Raw genomic sequence first — 24,903 nt, 5'->3', positions numbered from 1 at the left:
TCTAACACTAAATATGTCCATTCAAAAATCCCAAAAATGTATATACTGTACGTAAATACAAATCACCAGGATAATAATGAAAGCGACCCCCTGGTTTTCCATAAAATGTTACATAAATGGGGAATGTATACTTAATGTATTTGGTGCCCTCCTTTTTAGCCGATTCCCGATCCAGCCTTCATCCATCCAAAATGGCCACCAACTTCTCAGTCTACTCTATGCACACTGTGCTTTGGGAATGCTCTCAGGTGGACCAGCACTAATGACGTCAGTACTGGAAGACATAGTGCTAAAATTTTGATGGAGAACCGGAAGGGTCCCTATATGGCTAAATTCTCACCAAATATACAGGCATATACATCTGTATACCAAACAAAATTATACAGATATGTACTTCTGTCACCGTTGAGACAAGGTTCCGTTGTTCTTGACAGAACCAATAGCGCAGTCGACGATGCTATTGATTCTGTCAAAATGACGGAACCTTGTCTCAACGGTGACAGAGGGAAACCATTAGCTAGGTTTCCGTCACCATGGAGTTCAATGGTGAGGGAAAAGGAAGCTGAGGTTTCCGTTTGTCTTTCCGCTGAGGTGTTAAAGAGGCTCTGTCACCACATTATAAGTGCCCTATATTGTACATGATGTGATCGGCGCTGTAATGTAGATTACAGCAGTTTTTTTATTTAGAAAAATGATCATTTTTGCTAATGAGTTTCTCAATGGACAACTGGGCGTGTTTTACTTTTTGGCCAAGTGGGCGTCGTGGAGAGGAGTGTATGACGCTGACCAATCAGTGACCAATCAGCGTCATACACTTCTCTCCATTCATTTATTCTGCACATAGCGATATAGCTATATCACTATGTGCTGCCACATAAACACACTATAACGTTACTCAAGTGTCCTGACAGTGAATATACATTACCTCCAGCCAGGACGTGATGTCTATTCAGAATCCTGATACTTCTGTAGCGTCTGTGTGATATTTACAGCAAGCAAGCATAATCTCGCGAGATTACGATGTAACCTGTCATTTAAAACAAGATTACGCTTGCCTTGCTGTAAATATCACACTGATGCACAATTTTATTTAAAAAAAAACCACCACTATGTCAAACGTGCACTTAGCCTTTAACAAATCGGCCGCCACTCATTGAGCTGCCAGATGATTCCTCAGTCAGGTACAGTATTCTAGGGTAGAATGACTGCATAATACAGCATACGTTGGAGCACAACATTTCTTTTTTTTCACAGATTCCTATGAAATTTGTGAGAAAAAAACCCTCCATGTGCCGCTGTATAAAATCAGAGGCACGCAAAGTTACAGTATGGTCTCTAGCGGGGGAGGTTTATTACTGGCACACCGTGCTAATGGTGCGCCAGTCTATTTCCCAGCAGATTAACCAAAATCTTTCCTAGAAAGAAAAGTGTCATAAATTTTTAGTAAATGAGTGGTGCTTTTTTTTCCCCATTTTTGCTGCCATATTTGTATGTGTTGGAAAAAGTGACGCAGGGGCTTCATAAATATACACCATTTTTCAAAAATGCTGTAAAAATACTGATGAGCCTCCCTCGCTGTCTTTATCCTTTTTGTAATTGCTCTGGCAATCATTTTTTTTCACTACGCAGGCCTTGATCCGGAGCTGACTGTATATAAAAAGTAACAAGAAAGGAGAAAAAATTATCACAAAGCGACTTACAGAGAATGGATCTTCAAACAATTTAACTACGCGATCTAAATCCATGGGTTTAAACTGCACTGCCTGAAATAAAAAGAAAAGCAACATAAATAATAATAGAACGTCACAAATTAAGAACGATTTGTGCCTGTATATATCTATATAAATATCTGTGTATATATATATATATCTATCTATGTATCTATCTATCTATATACACATATGTATATATATATTGTTTATTTTTTAATATTGTTTCTTTTTTTTTACTTAAAGGTGTATAATGACATGCAAACACACTTGACATTTTTTTTTCTTTCCTTGTGTTCAAATCTAATTTTTAGTAGTAGTACTTAAGATAGACAAAAAAGGACATAATCCCATTTAATCACTAAATTGGAAAAGATGGGGACGTATAGGCACCACTATGTATGAAAGAAATCTATATGGGGTGCTGCAGTAACATGCAAAAAATATGCATACTGGGAGAGAGGAAAAGGCACATGTACAGAATTGCGCACACCCAAAATAATAAGAAAGGGATACGAAAAAACAGGAATGAAAAGACCAAACTTTATTATACACTAAATACAAAATATAAAACCATTTAAAAAAAAAAAAACAGAGAGAATCAGCAAACCTGTAAAAGTGAAACAGGAAGCAAAGCACAGACCGAAATCTCAAATAGGATTCCAAATCGGACAATATGAACCAATATCAAAAGAATACAATACAATGGCCGTATAAATGTATTATGTGCAACTAGTAAACCTGGAAGGTAACCACATGCTGAACCACACAAGAATACAAAGTGCAAGATACTATCTATACCCCAATGAGGGGAAACTATAGCCACACAAGTAGGAAAATATATATATATTTGCGGACGAAGCTGCACCCAGAGACAGGGATACGCGTGGGGCCGTCTGTCCTTATTCCACGGCCTATTTGGGTCATGTATCCATTTTCTTTCTCATGATCATTTCTCTTTAGATCCAATAGCATCCGCTTTTTGTGCCTAGGACCGCACTGCTTGTGACGACGAGTGGTCAGTGCTGTACCCGCCTATTGCAGATCGGTTCACCAAGCAAATATATGTATATATTTTCATATTTGTGAGGCTATAGTTTCCCCTCATTGGGGTATAGATACCGTGTTTCCCCGAAAGTAAGACAGTGTCTTACTTTCTTTTTATCCCCAAAAGCCCCACTATGTCTTACTTTCGGGGTATGTCTTATATTGGAAAAAAATTGTCGAATTTTTTGTTTTAACCATAAAATTAACATTTATTAACAACCTGAACAGTATTGTATTCACCACAAAACAGTTTTATAAAAGGAAGTGCCAAGAATGTCTTGTTACAACATTGCATAACATGTAAAACAATGAAAAATGGTAAGAACGAACAGTGGAATACTGGAAGATAAAACAGATTTATTCCATGACAACCATGTCATCATCCTCAGGAATATCATCATAAACATCCACACTCTTAGGTTCCTGTGGATTTTCTTGGGACTCTCGGGACGACATTTCTTGCCGAATCATTGGCCCATATTTCTCATGGGTAGCAACGGCACTGTCCTGAAATGAGCAGGCTTTGTCCAGGTAGCCAGCCCGCAGTGCATTTGCAACGCAGGTGTTAGTGATCTTATTCCAAGAATTCTTCACCCAGTTAACAATCTCTGGCAGTCTGGGCTTCACAAAGTTCCCACGTACATTTCTCTCCATTCGGTTTTCAATGTAGTCATTGATTTCCACACGCAGATAGTCCTTGAACGGCTTGTTAATGGCGATATCGAGAGTCTGAAGATAAGCCGTCATCCCTGCAGGAATCATGATTTGGTCGATTCTCCGCTCATGAAGGAAGTTTTTCATGGTTTTGGCGCGGTGTGTGCTGGCTGCATCCCAGATCAGCATCCCTCTTTTGTTCCCGCGCATTACAAGCGGCAGCATTAAATCAAGCCACTTTCTTATAACATCTTGTGTGGCCCAGGCTTTTTCAGTTTCCAGCACATAAATGCCAGAAACCCGCTCAATCTTCTCCTTCTTGCCCTTTGCAATGAGTAGCGGTGTTGCTTTAGTGCCATCCAGACAAATGGTCAAAATGCAGGTGACACGTGCACTTTCATAAGCGGTGGAGGGAACGTACACTGAGGAGGCACCTCGTTGATCAATGGTGGTTTGAGCTGCTTGGCCCATGAACACGGCAGTTTCATCCATGGCGATCATGTTGCAAAAACTGTATTTAGAGAAGTCAATGTCATCCACAAACTTCTTGTAGGCTAATGCACGTTTAACAATCTCAGCATCTTCCAACCTAAAGAGGGTTGTGGATCTTCTCAAAGACAGGTCATTGCGTTCAAGAAAGTTATCCACCCAGTGCTGTGATGCCTTGAATTGTTCAGGGGAAATGTCAAACTGTGGCGACACTGCAAGTGCATATTCCTGAATCTGAGCCCTGGTCACCACCAATGTCTTTGCTCTCCTGTCTGCAACCCACTCAGAGACCAGGCTTTCCAGCTCTGTATACATTGGTTGCCGACCACATCCAATCTTGCGCTTTTTAGCCATTCCGCTCTCCACTTTTTCACTCAGGTTAGTGTATTCTGCACGCCATTTTTGGACCAGTCGGTGATCCAACATTTTCTCCTTGCAGAACTGCACTACATTTTTGCCCCAAGATTCTTCGACAATCGCTTTTTTATACTCCACGGTGTAACTCTTCCTTTTACCACTGGAATCGGAAGCGCTCATGTCTAGGGGCAAAAATATACGGTAGCATACGGTATAAGCACTGCTTGTGGTTCCGTATCACAGTCTCCCATAGGGTTACAGCCCCATACAGTATCCCACATAGCCTCCCATAGGGTTACAGCTCCATACAGTATCCCACACAGCGTGTTTTTGTATGTTGTCCATGGTCCTGATGGACCACGGAAAACATTACTGCTGCTCCCGCGGCCTCCACATCCCTCCGCTCATCCCGCTCTAACCGTCCGCATCCCGCAGTTAAAGGGGCACTGACAGCTAAAAAAACTGTGTAAAATGTGTTTTTTTAGTTTATATGCATTTTACCTTCTGTGACGGGCGGGGGGGGGGGGGGGGGGGGGAGGTTTCTTTGGAGTAGGGACGTGCCCGAGTAAATTTGCATAGGCGCGTCCTAAGCCGTCAAACAGCTCATGTGGGCACAGCAAAGTGCAAACCTGTACCTATACCTGTATCTAACCCAGTGTGATACAGTACCACCTGCTGTATTTAATCCAGTGTTACACCTGCTGATACCCACTGGGTTACATACAGCAGATGATACCCCAGTATGCCAGTGTGTATGTTTTACTGATGTATGATTAATACTGTGTGCATTACCGTATTTTAAGCAGGAGGCGGCATTGACAAGTGCAGGGGACGGCGCGGTGACGTATGGAGAGGGGGGCGGCGCGGAAGTGGGCAGGAGGCGGCAATACCCCCGTGTTTCCCCGAAAGTAAGACATATGTCTTACTTTCGGGGTACGGCTTATATTAGCCGACCCCCCTGAAACCCCCGATACGTCTTACAATCGGGGGTGTCTTACTATCGGGGAAACACGATAGTATCTTGCTCTCCTGGGGTATGTTCACACGCAGTGGTTTCAGACGTAACTCAGGCCGTTTACACCTCGAATTATGCCTGAAAAAACGGCTCCATTATGCCTCCAAAGATCTGCCCAATGCTTGCAATGGGATTTAGGATGTTCTATTCCCACGAGGCTTAATTTTACACGTCGTTTTCAAAATATGGCGCGTAAAAATACGCCGCTTCACAAGAAGTGCAGGTCATTTCTTGGGACGTTTTTGGAGCCGTTTTTCATTGACTCCATTGAAAAACAGCTCCAAAAACGGCCGTAAAATACGCAGCGAAAAACGCGAGTTGCTACAAAAACAGGAGAAGAAGTAGGACCACAAGACGTGTCGGAAACTTTTGATCCTTCACCTTCCACTCACCTCTGTACTCTGCTACATCATTCATTACTTTGTCATTTCAAACCTGATCTACTATTAATAAAAGTGGAACGTCTGTTCCTTTTATGTACCACAAGCGCTGGATTTTGGTGCTACTTCTTCTCCTGTTATTAGCCGCTGGCCGTGCGGGATTCCGGGCGCTGTCTACTCACAGACACAACAAACGGTGAGCTGGAGGATCCTCCCCCCCCCTTTTCCTATTCTAAGTTTTTATTGCTAGAAAAACATCTGAAAATCAGGAGCTGTTCACTTGAAAACAACTTCGTATTTTCAGACGTTTTTGAGTTTGCGTGTGAAAATACCCTTGCACTTTGTATTTTGGTGTGGTTCAGCATGTGGTTACCTTCCAGGTTTAGTAGTTGCACATCATACATTTATACGGCTATTGTATTGTATTATTTTGTTATTGGGTGTGCGCAACTTTGTACATGTGCCCTTTCCTCTCTCCCAGCATGCGTTTCATCACTAAATAATGGCGTCACCTGAGTCAACTGCAACTGGAGCGTGGCTGAGAGTTGTCATAAAATGCACCAAATCTATTTAAAGGTGTTTTCCCATCAGAGACATTCAGGACATATCCACAGGATATGCCATAAATGTCAGAAAGATGCGGGTCCTGCCTCTGGGACCCGCACCTATCTCTAGAACGGGGCCCCCTAAACCCCGTTATACCTTTCTCGGTTCCCTAAATTTCCGACCATGTTTCCGTAACTCCCATAGAAGTGAATGGCGGTTACGGAAACAGTGCAGCTTGCGTGCTACGCTGCTTCCGTAACTGCCATTCACGTCTATTGGAGCAACAGAAACAGCTTAGCTATTTTCGTAGTTCCCGACCATATAATTAGGAAGTGGCCGGGAGGCAGCGGGAGCCGAGAAATGTAGAACGGAGTTCTAGAGATAGGTTCGGGTCCCAGAGGCGGGACCCGCATCTATCTGACATTTATGGCATATCAAATGTTTCAGGCGGGAATAACCCTTTCAGAAGGCCAGTGTGGTACATTTTTAGCGTCCATATAACGGACACAGCATCAGGACCTCTCGTTTTTTAACTGGATCACAATTAGATCACTGTAGAATGAAAAGTTAATCTATGTCCGGTTTAATGATTCGCTCCTGGGGTTGTGTCTGGCACGCTCAGCTGCATTCGCTTGAAAGTTATAGACAACACAATGGCCGCTCCCTGGAACTGACAGGAGACAAAATGGAACAGCAATTTCCTAGCAGTGCTGCCACGTGAATGGAGCAATTGGCGGGGTCACAGTGGTTGGACCCCCGCCAATAAGACATGGGTGGCATAGCCTAGCGATATCTGATATGCCACCAATGTCTGTAAGAGGGTTGTCATAAGCCCTTAAAGGAATTTTACAAAGATGCATATTTAGTGTGTGAGGTGCCTTTATTCCACATCTTCCACGTCTTATGGTCACACCATATTTATAATACTTCCACAATCTGAGGTGATTGCTCACTTTGATTATACTTGGCGTTCACACCAATTAAAAATGGCGCCGAATGCCCTCTAACCACGCAGTGTATATAAGTGACTATAAAATCCGTCCAATAGGCGAAGCCGTAGAACGCGGACTTATTGCGTCTCCTTTTCTACAGACTATCTCACCTCTAGTGTTAGCTCTAGGAACAACACTAGAGGCCGCTCCAGCCTCTCAGACCGCACACTAAGCAGATCTCTATGGTTACAGACGCGGCAGTGGAGGTCCCGGCCCCGTGTGGCAGTCTTGCATTCTATATAGCAAATGCTGCAGGCCAATCCCGGACGCTGGCTTGCATGAGGGAAATGTAAGTACATCGCCACCCCTGGCTGGGGGGTGTCATGACAATTACCTCTTTCTGTACCAGGTCAGTATCCGTCACCAGCAGCCTCACCACTGGGCGCCCGCTTTGTTTGCCGTTTCCTGACCCCGGTGCTTCCGTCAGGGTCATGCTGTTGGCTTGTACCGGTGCCCGGGCAGCTGCGACCTCCTGAGCTGCCGGCATTGCTGGGAAGGTGAGGTCAGGGATGCCGCCTATGATCTATGCAGCTCCTTCCCGGGAGTCCTGCTCGGCAAAACACAAACATTCGTTGCTATAGCGACAGGACTCTGTAGAAACCTGCTGCTCCTCATGCAGTTACATTAGACTTGGACTTTCCTGGTGTGTAATATGTTATTATACACCAGTTACGTGAAATCATGTAATAAAGATTTGGATCAGACAGACAATGGAAGAGTAGATAGTATGGTTGTTGTTTTTTTATTATTATGTTAACACATTGGCTTCTGGGGTTCTCCGTTTTAGGACATATCGACCCTGAACACCCGCATGTTTAATAGACACTAGGACTCGCCACTAGGAGCTTGCTGCATATAGATTTATAGCAATTATCAAGTTCAGTGGGAGTTGTATAAATCTGAATGCAGTGAGCGCCCCCTTGTGGCAGGTACAGTCAGACAGAATTGTAACATTTGAAGGGGTTTTTCCACTACCGGACAACTGATGACCACAGGATAGGTCATCAGTATATGATCGGTGGGGGTTCGACACCTGGACCCCGCATCGATCACGTGCTCTGGTCACTCCGGGCACCGGACATCCATGGCGGACGCAGTTAGCTTCGGTCACGGAATAGCGGCCGAGATGCAGTATTCAAGTCAATAGGAGCAGAACTGAAGTTCTGCAGCACGGCCGCTATGCTATGTACGGAGCCGGCTGCGAACACTGCATAGTGTGCAATGACATCTGGTGCCCGCAGGCCACCGGAGCAGCTGATTGGTGCAGGCTCCGGGTGTCGGACCACCACCAATCATATACTGATAACCTATCTGGTGGATAGGTATCAGTTGTCCGGTAGTGGAAAACCACTTTAAAGGGGTTGTCCCACCATTAAATATATTTATTCTATAGATCATAAAAAATAATTTTCCCATTTACATGCTGTTAAAAAAATATACATTTACTCACATAGTATAGCGCCACATGGTGTTCAAAGTTTATAGCAATGTGCACGTTCATTAATAGCGGAGTGCTGTTGGACATGCATACTCAGTCACTCTCACCACAGCCAGGTATCTGCATTGTGATCTTCTGTTCACTGCAGGGCCGCCAATCAAAATAGATTTCTGCCCTGCTTGTCAGGGAAGGAGCAGAGCCTCTTCAATAGCATGATAGTATAGCTGAGGAGACTCCTCCGATTGTTAGGATTGTAAAGCCCTACATCCTGACAGCAGATCTGAACCCTGCACATGCCCGCTTAGCTCACTAATCTGGATACCATGTTACTTATTTACACGGAAAGAAGGGGACTATATGCTCCGCTGCCAGAGGGAGGAGAATGATTCTGCTCAGAGCCCGCCCCCAGCAGCACAGATCAGCAGCAGCATCGGGGTGGTGGACGGGGACACAGGGAAGATGAAAAGTTGAGAAAGGTATTTTTTTATTTATTTTTTTGCCAGAAAGATTGCAAACAGTTTTTAACAGCATTTCTGGACTTTTGGTATAAAAATAATACATGGAATAACTTCTTCAACTCTATGGCTATATGAAGGGGACGGTAATAATTTATGGTTTTGGAAATACCCCTTTAAAGTGTAGCTAAACGTTTGACAAACTTCTGACATGTCATAGTGACATGTCAGAAGTTTGGATTGCTGGGGGTCCGAGCACTGAGACCCCCACCAATCGCTAGAATGAAGCAGCTGAAGAATTCGTGTGAGCGCTCAGCGGCTTCGTGTCTGTTCGACTTTTTACGGAAATAAATGTATCTGTGTACAGACTCAATAGAAAGTCTATGAGCCCGCACTCCGATACATCGGCTTTCCGGAAAAAGCTAAACAGACACGAAGCCGCTGAGCGCTCACACGAGGGCTTCAGCTGCTTCATTCTAGCGATTGATGGGGGTCTCAGTGCTCGGACCCCCACCAATCCAAACTTCTGACATGTCACTAAGACATGTCAGAAGTTTGTCAAACGTTTAGCTACACTTTAAGGCTGCTTTCAGGTGTCTGTATTATGGCCACATCACCTCGACATCCCCTTGTTGAACGGGACTGAATTTACGTTACGCAACCCAAGCAGCAAATCAACTGAACAAAACGTGGATCACATTGTCATTTTATAGTTCTATAAGTTCAGTTAAGTTGAGAGGTCTGGATGCTGGAGCTTTAATATTGACACTAAAAGACATCTGCATTGCAGCAACCTGAAAGCGACAACTCCTTCACCATACTAAACCATCAGAAGTTTTAGTTGTTCATCCCTCATGCACCCGATAGTGTGAGCCTTGCCGGGTCCCATCCGTGATAAGATAGGACATATTCTATGGTTCCGCAAATCGGAGTCGGGTCTGATTTCACGGACCCGATTCATCTGCTAAAGTGAATGGGTCTGTGACAACGATAACTTGCCACTCAAATGCAGTGAATAATAACCCATGTGGCAGTCGGTCGTGTGCAACGGGCATTAACCATCTTAGACCTCCGGAGGTATTAGATATTAAAGCAAATGTCTCCACAAAAGTTGAGATTTTCTTAAAACGGCTTCTTCTTCACCCAGATGAGAGGTAAAACTTCCTGCCGTCCTTTATCTTTCCATTACCTGCATAACAATATAACATTTCTGAAGTAACGCTCCTCTTCATCAGTATATTCCCCTGCAGGTATCCGCATACTTACAGTATATATCCTACAATGACGGTTACTGAACCTGTGGGCAGGAGATGCTGAAGGTGAAGGACAAAACCAGTTACATCGATTTATTAAAGTCGGGGGACACCATATACGTGTTATACTGATGTTATAAACCTAATAAAATATATTTATTCTATTAACGTGTCCTTGGTGTTTTTTACATTTGTATTTGACAGGTTTTATAATTTCAGCAAATACATTTTATTCTTTATATAATGAAAAGAACTTGTGCCAAAGAAGTTTATGTTGTGAGTTGAACAAAACCCATGCTACAGAAGACTAGTGAAGGAATGTCTGTCAGGTACAGCAAAGCAACATGATCCTAACACATCTGGCAAATTTAGGGCTGATATCAGATACACCGTATGTCCAAAAATATGTGGACACCTGACCCTCACACTTATATGAGCTTGTGGGACAACCCAATCCAAAACCATATGCGTTAATATGGAGCTTACACTCTTCTGGGAAGACTTTCTATAAGATTTTGGCGTTTCTGTGGTAATTTGTGCCCATTCATCCAGAAGAGCATTTGTGAGGTCAGACACTGATGTTGGGGGAGATGGTCTGGGCTCGCAATTGCTGTTCCAATTCATCCCAAAGGTGTTGGATGTGGTTGAGGTCAGGACTCTGTGCAGCCACTTGAGTTCCTCCGCACTGAACTCCTCACGTGATTCATCACTGCAGAGAACACGCTGCTCCATAGTCCAGTGACGACGCGCTTTACACCACTCCAGCCGACACTTGGCATTGTGCATGGTGATTTCAAGCTTGTGTGCAGCGGCCATGTAAGCCAATTTCATGAAGCTCTGATCGCACAGTCCTGGTGCTGATGTCACTTCCAGAGCTAGTGTGGAGCTCTATAGTGACTGATACAACAGGGGATAGATTTATTTTTTTGCACCATGCACTCAAGCACTTGGTAGCCCCAATCTGTGTTTGCCTGGTCTACCGCTTCATGGCTGAGCTGTTGTTACTCCTAAATGCTTCCACTTCACAATAATAACACTTAGGGTATGTGCACACACACTAATTACGTCCGTAATTGACGGACGTATTTCGGCCGCAAGTCCCGGACCGAACACAGTGCAGGGAGCCGGGCTCCTAGCATCATACTTATGTACGACGCTAGGAGTCCCTGCCTCGCTGCCGGACAACTGTCCCGTACTGTAAACATGATTATACTACGGGACAGTTGTCCTGCAGCAAGGCAGGGACTCCTAGCGTCGTACATAAGTATGATGCTAGGAGCCCGGCTCCTTGCACTGTGTTCGGTCCGGGACTTGCGGCCGAAATACGTCCGTCAATTACGGACGTAATTAGTGTGTGTGCACATACCCTTAGGGTATGTTCACACGCTTAACAAAAAACGGCTGAAAATACGGAGCTGTTTTCAAGGGAAAATGGCTTATGATTTTCAGCTGTTTTTTTTTTTTTTTTTTAGCAACTCGCGTTTTGCGCAGTTTTTTACGGCCGTTTTTTAAGCTGTTTTTTTATAGAGTCAAAGAAAAACGTCTCCAAAAACGTCCCAACTGTGACATGCACTTTTTTCGCGGGCGTATATTTACGTGCCGTTTTTGGAAAACTAGGTGTAAAAAAAAAAGCCCAGTCGGCACAAAATGCCGTATTTCCCATTAAAATCAATAGGCAGATGTTTGGAGGTGTTCTGCTTCCGATTTTTCAGCTGTTTCTCAGGGTGTTTACAAACCTGAAAAACGGCTGGAAATAGCCCATGTGAACATACCCTTACCGGTGACCGGACAGATCTAGCAGATCAGAAGTTTCACAAACTGACTTGTCGCAAAGAAGACATCCTATGACAGGGCCACATTTAAAGGCACTGATCTCTTCAGTACGACCCATACTACTAGCAATGTTTGTCAGTGGAGGTTGTATGGCTGTGTGCATGATTTTATGAACCTATTTGCAATGCGTGTGGCTGAAAGACCTGAACGCAATAATTAGGATGGGTGTCCACATACTTTTGGCCTTAGGGCTTGTCCACACGTAACGGAAAAGCTGCAAATTTCTGCAGCAATTCCGTTGAAAGTGCCAGACTTTGCGCTATGGCAAAAACGCACCATTTCCTGCAGTTTTGACTGCAGAAAATGGTGCAGATTTTGCTGCGTTTTTCTCAATGCTGGGAGATGGTGACATCTCTGAAAAACGCAGCAATTTAGTCCACTTTCCACAGCATTAATTGACCTGCTGCGGTGGATGACTTTACTGCTACTGTATTCTGCTGCGTATTTTCCGTCCACAATCCCGGACGGAACATATGCAATTCCGCTGCGTGTGGACGAGCCCTTATAGTGTAGATGTTACATTCAGAACTCAACCACATGCAAAGCCGAGTGCAAAGACACTGCATGGCAGTACATGGAGTCCATAAAGGACCATCTTATAGAGCTAAAGGCACTTTGTGTGATGCCATATAGTGTCTGTGAGGCGCGGTGTTCTTCCCCGGACTACCTCGATACTGATAATTGATGAAGCATGCAAAACAATGTGTTGTTGTTTTTTTGCAGATTAATGTGAAATCCTTTTGTGTGTCCATATAAGATTGGAGCCACGCAGAGGTGCAGTGTCGGTCCATAGCAGTATTATGGATCCAAAATAGGACCGTGTGGATGAGCTCTGACCCCTGATAGCAGATAGATGCTCGGGCTCTACTGTTGACAGAGCTACAATACTCCACACAGGAACTGTTAAAAGTGCAGCCATATTATATTCACAACATATTACATTGTGGTTCTGTTTAGTTTATTTTTATATGGGAACCTCGAAATCTATGAACTGTAATAGAGAACCACTGGTGATTATATAATGCCTCTACAAATGAATGAAATAAGTGGGTTATTCCCAACACAGGATATGCCATAAATGTCTGATAGGCACTGGTCCCAAATCTAAGACCCGCATCTATCTCCAGAATAGGGGTCACCCGACTCCCGTCCCATTCGGTAGGCAGCCACCGCATCCGGGCGTAAAACGAATGCTGCTGTGAATGTGCATCTCCATTCATTTCTGTGGAAGTTACGGGAACAGGTAAGCCCGCTAAAAAGGGGTTTTCTCATCAGGAACATTTGACATATCCACAGGATAAGCCATAAATGTCAGATGCAGGTCCCACATATCTCTAGCACCTTAAACCACGGTCTACCTCTCTGTGTTCCCGCTGATGCTTATGATTTCATTCTACCTCTCTGTGTTCCCGCTGATGCTTATGATTTCATTCTACCTCTCTGTGTTCCTGCTGATGCTTGTGATTTCGTTCTACCTCTCTGTGTTCCCGCTGATGCTTGCGATTTATGACCATATAAGAAAACAGCGTAGCTCGCTGAGCTACACTGTTTCCGTAAGTCCCATAGAACTGAATAGTAGTTACGGAAACAGCGTAACTCGCATTCTACGCGGTTTCCGTAATTGCCATTTACTACATTCGGAGTTACGGAAACAGCGTAGCTCAGCGACCTACGCTGTTTTCTTATTTTGGTTGGAAATCACAAGCATCAGGAGCCCCGTTCTAGAGACAGGTGCGGGTCCCAGAGGTGCTTCCTTGAGCAAGTTTTCAATCCAGTTACAAACTATACTTTCTAAACATATAGACCTAAATTTACCCATAAGGCATCTATGAGGGACAGAGTCAGCCTTTGCAAAATGCTCTGATGCACCGGAAGGAATTTACTGATAAAATATTGCAGCTCCACAGATTTTCTACTATTTTATTAGGTAGAAGATATAGATTACAAATTGATACAATAGTAATGAGATCATTAATACACAAATCCCATCCCGCCTTTGACTACCGGGATATTAATAAAAACGGGCTGTCTTCCCAAACTAAATTTTCCTTCCAAAGTCCGGTGGGGAGTCAAAGAGGAAGTGACTCCCCTGGGAAAAACTATTTATAAGGGTGGGAGGGCCTAGCGGCCTACCCTACACCCTGCTAAACCCCACCCAACCTGGGCACTCAGACTGCTGGGTAAATCCCTTAAGGGGACCATATCCGATAGTCACCAGCTTCCATGCTTAAACAGCATGGGGGCTGTGAGACTACCAGGATATTAATAAAAACGTGCTGTCTTCCCAAACTAAAATAAATGACACAGGAGACTCAGCGTGGGTATAAAAGTGGGGGTAGGCCACAGCTTTATTAAAGCATGGAGGAAAAAACCTTGTCCGCAGCTAACACCGGAAGATTTTGATCTTGCTGCAAATACCGTCACCTCGCGTTCCCCGCCACCGCTGACGCGGTGGGCACGTCTTTGTTGATACGGCAGGTTACTGTTCTCCCATAGACCCTAGCCTGAACGGACAAGGTCCCGCCACAGGGGGTGAGGTGTACCCCTATACCGAGCTCCTACCCCCAACAGCCAAAAGAAAAAGCGCCCTATCAATCGCATTCTGAAGACCTGACAAGAAGATGTCCAGACCGATGTCATTTAAGTGGACACCATCCTGCAGCACTAAACCCTTGTTATCCCCCTCCAACTGGCGATGACGTATCACTACCCCGCCTTTGGACCGAACATGACGAGACACCCGCATGTTGATCATACGTCTTGCTCTTTCTATGGCTGAATGGTTTGCGAGCACCATTCCAAAGAACTCTGGGGACTATTTCTGACCACACTATGATCAATTCAGGGAAAAAACGTGGAAAAGCGATCCAAATCAGCCCTGATAACCGAAATGAGCTCAGCCACTCTAACCGAGCAGAAGTAATTTCCTCCCGCATGCACCACCAAAACCGTAGGCCCGTGCGTAACTTTGCTCAAGGCAAAAACTTTAGGGAGAACCTGGAGCTATTTAAGTCCCCTAAAACCTTTCCAAGCAACCTCTGCTTGAAGGAAACCAAGATTGGTACCCCCAGGCTGATATAAAGCCCGTTGTGCGGCCCAATAAATGTAGGAATGGCCCAGCAGCCACACAAGAGGCCTCTTGAAACCTGAAAGAAAAGAAAAGAAAAACAATTATCAAGCCAACAGATGAGGACGAACATATCGCCAACGACCCAACCTTTTAACCTCCGAATCTGACATACCCCCAGCCTCTGCTACCGTCGCCGTGCCAATGCGGAACGAGTGGGTACCAAATTCAGACGGATTAACTCCAGCGAGGCCCAAACATTTTTTTTAAAACATTCGTAAACGGAAACTTCGTAAGAGGTGTACCATCGCCGTGGAGCAAAAAACAAGGACCTATGGGACGAACAGCACATAGGGACGAACAGCAACATACCTCGAGATAACGTCCACAAGGAGGAAGGAAGCTTAAAAATGGACAACCTGCCCATATATATCCATTTTTGACCGACTAACCCTAACTCTAACCGAATCATGCAGCAGCACAACATCCTCACTAAGAAGGCCCGCTACCTGAACACGCGAAGGGGAAACTAACTCACCTATACGCAAAGCGCCAAAGAGAGCTAACATAAAAGCACGTTGAAACAATAAAATCTCATACGAGGACGTGCAGGTCAGCGCTATGCTATCTACTAGCCGCTGCAGGAGAGAGAAGGAAATTGGCCTACGCATATCAATCGATGACTTTTCCTTTTTCCATTCCCCCGTAGTACCAAAGAAAAAACCGGACTCTTATTGCCATCCGCCAAACCCAACAACTTAAACGCAAAAGCTACACCCGACAACCGCTTTTGAACAACTCCCGCGGACACACCCTTATCCTGCAACCAAGACAAGTAAGCGACTGTAATGCCATGGCAATTCTGAGGAGAAAGAGGTACATCACCCTCCGCGCAAGATAACCATTCACGCCAAGCCTTACCGTGACCTCTCCAAGTCGCAGGAGCAACCCAGGACTGGACCAATGGAATTAAAATGTTCACCGGCAGATCTCAAAGGAAAGAGGGGCATGGGTAACCCTCCAGGTCCGCCAGAGGGTGCAGGTCCCTGAAACGATGCTACTGGAAACAAGAGAAAGAATCAGCAATCTTGTTACATACACCAGGCACATGACGTGCCTTAACAACCATATTAAAAGATAAACACAGAAAAACAAGATGCCGTAATAATGCCAGGACTGGCGGAGAACCTGAGGTAAGTTTATTAATTGCCACGACAGTACTCTCATTATCGGACCAAAACAATATCCGTTTATTATGCATATCGCCGCCCAATATCTCCAGGGACACAACGATTGGGAATAACTCAAGCAGGGTCAAATTTTTGGTGAGGCCTCTTCCTACCCAATCCCGGGGCCAATGGTGGACTCACCATTTTGAACCAAAAATCGCACCATAACCCAAAGACCCGGCAGCTTCCGTGAACATTTCAAAATCAGAATTGCACTTCTCCCGTTCAGGAAAACATGAGAGCCCGTCATACTCTGACAAAAAAGTTTTCCACATCCGCAAATCAACCTTCAAGGCTGCAGACAACCACACAAAATGATGAGGCTGCTTAACTCCCGCCGTCGCTAACGATAGACGACGCAAAAAAACTCTACCCATAAAAGAGGGACATGAAATAACGAAAACATTCTAACGTAGATAAACAAACCGGTGAATCAACTGGACCGACGAACAAGAAATCGTCGAGATAAAGCAATTGGGCAGAATTCCCAGACTCCGATCTCACCACCCATTCCAGAAAGGTGCTAAACATCTCGAAATAACGGCAAGATATGGAGCAACCCATAGGCAAACAAAGATCAACATAATATAGACCATCCAATTGACAACCAAGCAGATGAAAACAGTCAGGGTGTACAGGGAGAAGGCGGATTCAATATCGGACTTAGCCAACAGGGCACCAGGGCCCGCCTTCGAAAATCACCTGAACAGCCCAGTAGAATGTCATATAAGACACAACCGCCTCCTCCCGAGGTATGCCATCATTGACTGAATCACCCACAGGGAAAGACAAGTGATGTAGGAGTCTATATTTGCCGGGTTCTTTTTTGGGAACTACACCCAAAGGAGAAATCCGAAGATTCTCCAAAGGTGGAGTGGTGAAGGGGACAGCCACTCGGCCCAGGCTACCCTCTTTATCCAGTTTTTGCTGTACCACTGAGGGAAAATCCCTAACCGATTTCAGATTAGCTGAAAAAACAACAGTAGCTTGTCTAACGTGGGGAATATAAAAACCGACAGTGAAACCTATAGTTAACATTACGGCCTCCTCTGTCCTTTGATACCTGTCCAGCCACGGGCGCATCTTTTGGACGCTCACTGGTGTCCTCTGGCTTACCTGAAGACACGAGTCTGGCAGGCATTTTAGCTTTATTAAAACAGCGCAAGGCTGTATGTGAGCCACCACAGAAGGAACATTCATGCTTAAATTTACATGAGGCGAAGAACCTGCAATGACCCTCGTTAAAGAGCCAGCGCGCTAAGGGGCGTCTCTGAAAGGGGTTAGACGGCTTTTGAGAACACATTAGTTGAATCCAAACATCCGTGGCTTTAGCAGACCAGACGACTTCCGGCCTCAGCGCCAGACGTCGTCTGAATTCTTCATCATACCTCCACCATTCCGTGTCGCCATGTAATTTATAAGCTGAATAAATCGTATCTAGATACGTAAACAACTCAAAAGCTCTGTCTGGGTGCTTTTTACTAAACACACTCGCTAAAATGGCAAAAGCTTGAACCCAATTCCCAAAGGTTTTTGCAACTTTAGGCTTTTTATCATCCGTTTTCTCAAACCTTCTCTCCTTATCCACCGTTAACTGTTCCGGGGATAATAATGACCATAAAGCAACAAATTCACACTTCTCAATTTTTCTCTCTAGTTTCCGAGGATAAATGTGTTCCCATGGGAGCCACGCCGCAAAAATATGAGTTACTAAATAATAGACCAGGATTTACCAGGACCAACTCAGGCTGTGCAACAGGCGCCCCTGGAGGATGGACCGAGGGGCTAGGACCCTCCAATTTTGCCATCATGCATTTTAACACATCTAACATTTCACTAGCGGCGGCCTTACCCCAAGCAGGAACGCAGGACAACTCACCAGTCCGATGCATAGAGGTTAGTGCATCAGGAGTCGGCACGGTAGGCAGCGGAGGAACTACGGTAACCGCAGCAGCAGATGGTCTCCTGCCCCCAGTCGTGGGACCGCCTGCTCCGCCCATGTCTCTGGCTCCTATGTGAACACCTCGTAAAACGACTGTCCCTACTGCTGACAGATGACGACGAGGAATGATGACCAGACAAGCCCCTGCGGGAACGTCTCCTACTGTATCTGCTCCTGGAACGGCATCTATAACCACTCCGGCGTGCCCCGCTACGAGATCGCCCAGGGGAGCGACTGCGCCTCCTACGCCTATTTTCCAATTTGCGACTGGACTCAGCCACAGATGGGGAAAAGCTACGCCCACCATGGGGCCCATCTCGGCATGTACTGCGGGGTCCTATGACGCTGGCCAGAAATGGGAACCTGAGCGCCATACGTAGGCGTGCCTGGCACGCAATCAAAAAGCTGATCAGAGCTGTTAGCGGCCTGAGAGCCTAGCTCATCCTGGGGAGCTACCTCAACCTCACTCCCTCCCCGTCGAGCTTGCTGCCTATGGGTGCCTAAATTAAGGTGCGGTGGTGCAGTGCTCACAGTGGGAGGACAGGGGGTGGCACTGGCGCAGCCTTACCATGGCCAAACCACCTAGCTAAACGGCCGGGCGGCTTTACTACTTGTTACTTCCTAGGAGCCTCCAGAGCCACCCCACTGTCGTCATTATTAATACTAACAGCAGGGGAAAGCGATCTTGCGATCCCCTGCTGGGCCCTACGCCGCTCTGCAGCTAATGCAGAGCGGTCACGTGGTACGGCAACCCCCGCCGCCGGAGCGGTGTTAGACAGCGCCTGGGAGTTTCTAGAAGGCGCTCTGCCTCTCTGACGAGGCAGAGCATGAGAAGGACTCAGGCGGGAGGGGGGACGGCAGTGCCGCTCAGGCCACGCTTGCCTACTCTCTGCCAGCCCAGCCACATCAGACGGGCAGACCAGGGTTGGAAGCGAGCAGGGAAGAGAGCCAGCCAGCTCCTTCCCTATCGATCTTCTCCTTCAGGAGAGCTATCAATGCAGCATCAGCTATATCTACTCTACCAGGTATGTAGGTGAACAGTCTCTAATTTTCCTGCCAAAGTCCGGAGGGGAGTCAAAGAGGAAGTGACTCCCCTGGGAAACACTATTTATAAGGGTGGGAGGGCCCACCGGGAGGATGGCCCACCCTACACCCTGCTAAACCCAACCTAACCTGGGAACTCAGACTGCTGGGTAAATCCCTTAAGGGGACCTTACCCGATAGTCACCAGCTCCCACGCTTAAACAGCATTGGGGCTGTGATTCTCTATCTCTCTGTGTAAATAAATATTTGTATGTAATAAGACAATGACACAGAACGGATTCAAGGATGTTTAGTGGAATCTCGTGTAACTTGCTCCTATAGATGGTGAAGGAGCAGGCACTATTCTTGGTTACTGGTTGTTGATTACTTTAAAGATCTTCGACCTCTGATTTTCTGCAGGGCTCCTCCTCGGATTGGAAGCCTCTTACAGGCGAAGTAGGTGTCAGCTAGAGGACCTCCTGTAAGGTTAGATGGTGTGCTCTCCACATGAAAAACCCGGCAACACGACACCTGCACAAACAATGATGGAGCTTCAATTCTCAGATCTTTGTGAATTCTAGTCAGTGTAAATATAAGAGGCAGCACTAGCGCTCCATGAATACCTGATGACCCAGAGCAATACAACTAAGTATCTTCTATCAGCACTTACAGTATAGAGCTACAGCACATGTATATAATAAGCCTACCTCCCAACCGTCCCGGATCTGGTGGGACAGTCCCGGTTTCTAATCAGGGTCCCGCCGTCCCGGGAAGTCTGCAAAATGTCCCGCTGGGCACTGCAGCGATCAGAAGAAGGCAGGAGTCTTGCGGCGGTGTTCTCACTGAGATCGATGCCGGCACGGGAGTGGTCCAGTCACCTGACCTGTCAACTGACCTCACCGGTCAGGTGACCGGTCAGCTGACTGGACTGGTCCACTCCCGGGCTGGCATCGACACCAGTGAGAACGCCGCTGCAAGACTCCTGCCTTCTTCTGACGTTGAGTGACGTCAAAGCAGAGCGGAGCGTGGCAGCAGTAGGCTACCTCTGCGCTCTCCGCTCTGGCGGCATTGTGGCACAAAGTATAAGGGGGTTGTGTTGCGCTACCTACAGGGGGGGGGAGTGTGTGGAGCTATGTACATGGGGGCTGTGTGTGAAGCTATCTACATGGGGGCTGTGTGTGGAGCTATCTACAGGGGGGCTGTGTCTGGAGCTATCTACAGGGGGGCTGTGTCTGGAGCTATCTGCAGGGGGGCTGTGTCTGGAGCTATCTGCAGGGGTGCTGTGTGTGTAGCAATCTACAGCGGGGCTGTGTGTGGAGCAATGTACAGGGGGGCTGTGTGTGTAGCAATCTACAGGGGGCTGTGTGTGTAGCAATCTACAGGGGGGCTGTGTGTGTAGCAATCTATAGGGGGCTGTGTGTGGAGCAATCTACAGGGGGGCTGTGTGTGGAGCAATTTACAGGGGGGGGTGTGTCTGGCGCTATGTACGTGGGGCTGTGTGTGGAGCAATTTACAGGGGGGGTGTGTCTGGCGCTATGTACATGGGGCTGTGTGTGGAGCAATTTACAGGGGGGGTGTGTCTGGCGCTATGTACATGGGGCTGTGTGTGGAGCAATCTACAGGGGGGCTCTGGTGGATGATTTTTCCATTGACTAGTAGAAGAGTTACACAACTGGAAAAAAAAAATCCCCATCATGTAACTCTGCTACCTGTCAATTGAAAAGTCATCCACCACAGGGTCTCCCTCTTGACTTTCATTGTTCTCAGCGTTTTGGTTTGTCCTGCAGCTGCTGCCGCCGTGATGAGCAAATGTTATACCCAAGATAGGAAAAGTAACACAAAGACGATATAACCGGATCCATAATATCTGTGATATCCAGACAGTCTAGAGATCCGCAGTGAGAATGTGCGCGCGTTATTTGCAGAAGGATCTGGCCGTGATTTGATGTGTTTATGCGGAATATTGGGCGTGGTTAGGGGGCGTGGCTTAAAAATGTCCCTCTTTTCCGAATTCAAAAGTTGGGAGGTATGTATAAGTAGTGAATAGAAACGACTGCACCACCTCCCACCAGACGTCATTGCCCACTATAAGACCCGAGCCTCTTGTGCCCAATGGGAGATCTATCCTTGGGTTTTGCCCACACTGGTAAACCAGAGGCAGCTCAGCTTACGGTTGTATTGGGGCCGTAGACCTCTGTGGCATGGTAAATACCCTTCTGAGGCATGTATTCAGGTCTGGAGATCTCTAGGATGTCTTCTTTGAGTTGTTTTGCTTTCTATAACAAGATAAGAGAAGTTTATGATAATAGCTGTGGATAATTCACCCTTCTTTATACTCTGGACCTACTCGATTATGCTCCATCTTCAGCAGAACTCCTGTGCACGTTTGCGCTGTTACTTAGTGACATTTATATGAAGGACTATCTTTTACAATTGTAGACACGAGAGGAGAAATCCTGGAGGAAGCTGCCGACAAGAGTTGTATTTCCATCATTATAAGAACAATTACCTTTAGGGCTTCATAATTTGATGTTCTGGCTATAAAATCATCCCAGGATATTTGGGCTTTTTCCCTCTGTCTGATGTTTGCTTTTATCTGTGGGTGAAGCAGAATACAGTAAAGAAAATGTTTTCTTATTACAAACCAGTGAGCAGAGAGACCTTTCTATTATGGCGGCTCCAGAAGAGGCTGGACGCAGCTGCAGGCTTAAGGGAAGCCGACATGACCGTCCTGGTAGGGAAAGGGTTAATGTTACGAGGTCAGGGAAAGTTGAAGGAGCTGAAGGAGGGACGGGGAGGAGTTAAGGGGGGCGGGGGGGCCGTTACTGCGCTTCCCGCTGTTTCTCGGCATTGAGCCGGAAGCAGCGGGAGGAGTAACACACAGTAAGCAAAGCTCCCCGTTGCCCGGTTTTTTAGTAATGGCAGAGGCCTTGATTTTAGAGCGGCTGCGCGCCGCTGCTGTGCACCACGGTCCCGGATGGCTGGAGGAGACCGTGGCTGCATTAACGCGGATCCCGGACGCCGTTTCGCCACGTCGGGCACGGCGTTCGGGGTCTGTTGTAAGGGACAGGCTCCCCTCCCCCGGCCCCCCTACGAGCATGGCTATGGCGGCGGGGGGGGAGTCGGCAACAACCGCTCCTGCGCTGGGCAGGCAGAGAGCGGTGGCAGGGGTGACGGCGATGCAGGCTGTGTCGACCCGTCCCTCTCGGCGGTCCCGACCTCCAGAGCGCCTTAGTCCGGAGGTAGTCCCGCGGACACGGCGTCGCAGAGGGAGCCCGATCCCGGACGCTGCAGGCCAGGCAGCTGGGAGGACCGCCCCTTCCCAGGCCCTGCGTCCTGGCAGGAATCCCAGGCCGCGACGGGGTCCGGCGGTAAGCAGGGAGTCGCAGGCCGGGCTCCCTGTCACCCCTCCCCCATCAGATGGAAGATGTCGAGAGCAAGGTACGGCCGCCCCGCATGGTGATGTTCCGGCCAGGGGGCAGGCTTCGTCAGGATCGTCTAGACGGACGACTAGATCTGCAGCGACGTCGAGGCAACAGGTCCGGTCGGAAGTCTGGGTCCCGGCGGTCGGGCGGCAGGTTGCCGGCCCATCGGTCAGCGCGTCCTCATCCCCTTTCCGAAGATGTCGTTGGGAGGGACAGTCGTCGGCGAGAGAAGAACTGGAGGAAGGTGAACTGGACGTCTATCGTCGAGGTCAGGATGGTCCGGCTGACGGGAACACAGCGCCTGTGCAGCCCGGTGAGTGTATAACTCCATTATTGTCTTATCCAGCGATTTTTATGTCGGGTGTCGGCGGGGGGGCTGCTAGCATAGCATCGGGGGCCGGTAGTGGCGCGGGCGGACGCGACGGAGCGGGTTTGGCAGATTTAGTGGGTTGCTTACGGGAGCTGGTGGGGCGCCTTGATAGGGCCGCGGCGCCGGTTGTAACGGAAGTGTCCCCTGCGGTAGTTTGGGAAGGCCCCAGGGACGTGGGATCGTTGCAGGCGCGTCCTGTGGTGGCGGTTAGAGAGGCGGTCGCGGTGTCGGTGCAGACTGAGGCACAGAAGGACGGCGATCGAGTGCGCATGGACGATCGTGCTCGGGGGGAGGTGTATGTTTGTTTTGAGGGTCCGTTGGGGGCGCATTTAAAGCAGGAGGTGCGTGATCGGATCTGGAAAGATGAATACGTTGAAATTTTTTCTCTCTTGCCGCTGGCTAAATTCAATTTGGATAAGAGCAAGCGGGATGAGAGTAAAAAGGACGAGGAGGAACGGCGGCGGTATAGGCTTATCCCGCAGACGTTCGTTAATTGGTCGCAGGCGTTCGCCATATTGGCTAGTGTGATAGGGGAAAAGGCGCCGGAAAATTGTTCGGCGTTATTTTGTTATTTTGATGCTATTGGGGAGGCTCATAGGGCGTATGGGGGTCAGGCGTGGCTGCGATATGATGAGCAATTCCGTCAGCGGAAGGCGGTTCGGCCGGCGATTCGGTGGGACCAGAAGGATATTGCTCTCTGGTTACGGGTTACGGCTCCGGTTAGGCAGCCCTTTCCCGGGAGCGGTGGCCAGGGAGGCCAGACTAGTCAGAGTGGACCAAGCGGCGGGGGAAAGGCGGGGTTTTGCTGGCAATTCAATGAAGGCCAGTGCAAGTTTGGGGCCACGTGCAAGTTCAAGCACGTGTGCTCCGAGTGTAATGGTGCATCACACGGGGCGGCAAAATGTCTGCGGAAAAAGAGGTCCGGGAACCAGCACGGGGCTGGTCAAGGGGGTGTCGCCGGTGAGGGTGGAAAGGATGGCCCCTTATCTAAATGAGTATCCGGATAGGGCGGCAGCTAAGTTGCTTTATGAAGGGTTTAGTGTTGGTTTTGTTATTCCTCCGCCTCCTTATGAGGTTCCGGTTACGCGGAGAAATTTAAAATCGGCTTACTTGCATGCGGAAGTCGTGTCGGAAAAGTTGTTAAAAGAAGTTTCGTTGGGGCGCATGTCGGGGCCATTTGTGGAGTCGCCGGTAAAAGATTTAGTTGTGTCCCCTTTGGGTATTGTCCCTAAACGCGAGCCCGGAAAGTTTCGTTTGATTCAACATTTATCGTATCCCAAAGGTTCGTCGGTAAATGACGGGATTGATCACGAGTTGTGTTCCGTAGTTTATACCTCATTCGATAAGGCGGTGGGGTTAGTGCGGGCTGCGGGTCCGGGGGCGCTGCTAGCAAAAACCGACATCGAGGCGGCGTTCAGGTTGTTGCCGGTCCACCCAGAAAGCCAACGGCTGTTGGGTTGTTTTTGGAATGGGGCCTTTTACGTGGATCGGTGCCTTCCGATGGGGTGTTCTCTTTCTTGTGCATACTTCGAGGCGTTTAGTAGCTTCGTGGAGTGGGTAACGAGGGGAGTATCCGGGGTCGATTCGTTGATCCATTACTTAGATGATTTTTTGTGCGTTGGCCCGGGGGGTTCGCCGGTTTGCGGTAACTTGCTTCATGCCCTGCAGAAGGTGGCGAG

The 24,903-nt window shown here is 47.5% G+C and overlaps 2 protein-coding genes across 9 annotated transcripts in view; both read right to left on the bottom strand.

Annotated features, from left to right (window-relative positions):
- The window catches only part of CFAP69 (cilia and flagella associated protein 69), a 46,748-nt gene extending 38,972 nt beyond the window's left edge, over window positions 1-7,776 (bottom strand). Inside the window, exons 1-2 of one of the 2 annotated variants that reach the window (XM_075827620.1) lie at window positions 7,524-7,776; window positions 1,701-1,763 (exon numbers count right to left, since the gene is read on the bottom strand). In XM_075827620.1, the coding sequence (XP_075683735.1) occupies window positions 1,701-1,763; window positions 7,524-7,676 (216 nt within the window). In that variant the 5' untranslated portion in view covers window positions 7,677-7,776. The remainder of the gene's footprint in view (window positions 1-1,700; window positions 1,764-7,523) is intronic. The other variant, XM_075827619.1, reaches the window with a different exon arrangement.
- An 11,948-nt stretch (window positions 7,777-19,724) lies between these two features.
- Window positions 19,725-24,903, bottom strand: part of LOC142652122 (cilia- and flagella-associated protein 69-like) — a 36,744-nt gene continuing 31,565 nt past the window's right edge. For 5 of the 7 annotated variants that reach the window (XM_075827611.1, XM_075827613.1, XM_075827615.1 and 2 more), the window contains 3 exons: window positions 21,939-22,025; window positions 21,601-21,705; window positions 19,725-19,960 (listed from right to left, as the gene is read on the bottom strand). In XM_075827611.1, the coding sequence (XP_075683726.1) occupies window positions 19,814-19,960; window positions 21,601-21,705; window positions 21,939-22,025 (339 nt within the window). In that variant the 3' untranslated portion in view covers window positions 19,725-19,813. The remainder of the gene's footprint in view (window positions 19,961-21,600; window positions 21,706-21,938; window positions 22,026-24,903) is intronic. The other 2 variants (XM_075827614.1, XM_075827616.1) reach the window with 1 other exon arrangement.

The sequence above is a fragment of the Rhinoderma darwinii genome, chromosome 5, assembly GCF_050947455.1.
Source record: "Rhinoderma darwinii isolate aRhiDar2 chromosome 5, aRhiDar2.hap1, whole genome shotgun sequence".
NCBI lineage: Eukaryota > Metazoa > Chordata > Amphibia > Anura > Rhinodermatidae > Rhinoderma > Rhinoderma darwinii.
Note: the sequence above shows the minus strand (reverse complement) of the source record. Positions and strands in the feature narration are given on the sequence as shown.